The following is a 2,803-nucleotide window of genomic DNA, read 5'->3' on the forward strand; positions in this document are numbered from 1 at the left end:
GATTCACACTTGTCTTTTCAGGCTCTAGTTCCCACATCAGGAGGGCATGGGCTCATGGACAGAACCAACTGCTCCAAACTAGAAAGGACCTCAGGAAATAAAGGTAGAGAAAGCTGAGAGAGAGAAATGGAGCTGGGGCAGATCTATGTGCTCCAGATTCTTCCTCACCCTGAAATTTCATGGCAGCTTTCATAGGTTGCCAAAAATTAAACAAAAACTCAGCGGTACCTGGTTCCCCCATTCCACCCGCCAACAATTTTTTAAACACCTGATGTCCAGCTTAAGTGAAATCAACAGATTTTAAAATGCACACGGGTGTCAAAAAACAGACTTAGAAAAATTTTCTTGTTCCTATTCTTACAGCAAAACCAACCCCAACTCCAGCCTCAGAGGCAGAGGGCTAAAGGCAACATCTTTTGTAGGACTGTGTCACCCCACTTCAGAGGTCCAAGGGGCTCTTTGGATCCCATTCCTAGCAGGGAACCATCGTTGAGGACCTAACAACTCTCGCTGTCTCCAGGCATCCTTCGTCCCAGGATGCTGCTGCATGCAGCTGATGGAGGATGGCTCAGCCCTGGGCACCCCCACTACTTCCGCACAGCTCAAAAGCCAGGCAGGAAGCCATACACTGCCTTCGTCCTCCTCCACCTCCTCCTCTGCTACACCCTACATGGAAACAGGCAACCACACACACCCCAGTCAGCTGTGTGAAAAAACGTATATATTCAGTACACACTCAGTACAGTATAGCAACAAAAGCTACTATAATTTCCTTAGAAAACCAACAAACCACCAACTTCAAAACAACCACCAAAACTTCCCAATTCCTCCCCACCCTAGAGCACTGATCCTCAGCCTTCTGAGCCCAGCAAGGCACCAGCAGCAAGTGACCCCAGCCCCATGCCACCCCTGCCTGACAAGGCACAGAGGGTGGTCCCAGATCTCTGGCAGCATCTCCTGCCTCAGCACCCAACTCCACCTGTGGGGTCCGGGGTGCTGAGGGCGCTCCACCAGAGAGGCTGGGCCAGCATTTTGCTGTGGTGCTCTCCCGTGCAGTTATTTGGGGCACACACATCAAAGAAAATGGGACAAGCTCTGGCTTACAGAGCAGGGAAGCTGCCACAGCATCCCTGGGGCTGTGCACAGCCCTAGGAATGTGCCAGGGAGAAGAGGATTCCATCGCTGATCCTGTGGGGCTCCATGCTAAGATCGTCGCAACAGTGTCTCTGCTTTCTGCTGGAGGCGGGGATGAGGCCGAAGAGAGGGAAGGAGCAGCACAGTGGTGGGGCTGGGAGCTGGCAGGGCCCTTGCCGCTGCACACAGAGGGGAGGTAGATCGGCTTTGGAGACGTCTTGCCGGGGAGGATGTCTTCGTGGATACCAGCTCGGTTCCTGGGGGAAGAGCCTGCTGCAGGGCCCTGAATCCCTGCGCTTGCCTTCTCCCAAGGCAAAGGTGTCTTGGAGCCTGTTCGTGCCGCTGGAAAGCTCTCAAACTTGTGCAGCAACTTCTCTCAAAACTTTTTAGCTCTGAAACTGCCACCACAGCTGCTGCAGGCAAAATCCCAGCAGCTGGGGACAAGCCCAGAGGTGACAGCAGTGACATGCCGGGCAGGAGGGACCCTGGCTCCCTCCTGTTGCCCACCTGGCTGGACTGCAACCCTGATCCCAGCCCCTCTCCCTGCCCTGCCATACCAGTCCTGCTGCCACCCCTGCCCCGTGCACCATGGGGATAGCATGCATGATGCTCTCCATCCTCCCCCCTCCCCAGATCCCCATCCCCAGCGTCCCCTCTGCCATTAGTCTTGCTGCTCGTTCATCTCCATGTCTGACACCAGGATGTTCTTCTCGGCAGATTCACTGGGGTTGGAGGTGGTGCGACTGTAGCGAGCACTCTCAAAGGCGCCCTGCTCTGCACTCTGTCGGCGCTTGTACAGGAAGACAACGACCCCCAGTACGGTGCACAGTGCCAGTGTCGACAGCACAACCACTGCGATGGCTGTTGTGTTCTCTGGCAGAGCTGCAGGGAGGAAAAGGCTGTTGAGAGGCAGACAGATGGCTCCTGTTCCCTGCTCAGCCTGCAGGAGAGGCTGAGGCTGGTGGGGCTCCAGCTAGACCCGTGTTTCTGGGCAGGGTGATTTAATCATAGAATGTTCTGAGTTGGAAGGAACCCACAAAGGTCACCAAGTCCAAATCCTGGACCTGCACAGGACACCCCAAAAATCCCACCCTGTGCCTGAGAGCGCTGACCAAACACTTCCTGAGCTCTGGCAGTACTGGGGCTGACCACTGCCCTAGAGAGCCTTTTTCCCCTGTGGTGGGTCAGAGCAGGACAGGACTGGAATGAGATTAGCTCAGTTGGTTAAGCTTGATGCTAATAACACCAAGGTTGTGGATGTGATTTCCATATGGGTGTTGAAGATTGCATGCAAGATGTTTTCCATTACCATCTGTATGGCTGATTACCTTGTCAAGTGAGCAGTTTTCCTTATCTCTCTCTTTGAATGACCACATTCACACCTTCCTCGGGAGGGGACCTCCGCTGATAACAGACTATTGAATATCGGTGCATGACTGATAAGAACTATAACATCCCATTGTGAGATGCTCCGCCCAGAGGGAGGAGCCAAGCACTGCTACCCCATATACTCCAAGATTCTGAAATTGCAGTTTCAGTTTATTTCTCCACGAGATTCCCCAGAGGAACAGCAGCTACCTTTTCCTCCTGGATCTTCAGAGGAAGACTACATCCTTCTCTACAGAACCCCCTTGCTCCAACAGAACCACACCTGATACTTCAGAGGACT

At 53.6% G+C, this 2,803-nt stretch overlaps 1 protein-coding gene across 2 annotated transcripts in view; it reads right to left on the reverse strand.

Moving 5' to 3' along the window:
- Nucleotides 1-699: 699 nt before the first annotated feature.
- Nucleotides 700-2,803, reverse strand: part of MRC2 (mannose receptor C type 2) — a 22,788-nt gene continuing 20,684 nt past the window's right edge. The window contains exon 29 of one of the 2 annotated variants that reach the window (XM_031063735.1): nt 700-2,016. In XM_031063735.1, the coding sequence (XP_030919595.1) occupies nt 1,796-2,016 (221 nt within the window). In that variant the 3' untranslated portion in view covers nt 700-1,795. The remainder of the gene's footprint in view (nt 2,017-2,803) is intronic. The other variant, XM_031063736.1, reaches the window with a different exon arrangement.

Source organism: Geospiza fortis, unplaced genomic scaffold (assembly GCF_000277835.1).
Source record: "Geospiza fortis unplaced genomic scaffold, GeoFor_1.0 scaffold218, whole genome shotgun sequence".
Taxonomy (NCBI): domain Eukaryota; kingdom Metazoa; phylum Chordata; class Aves; order Passeriformes; family Thraupidae; genus Geospiza; species Geospiza fortis.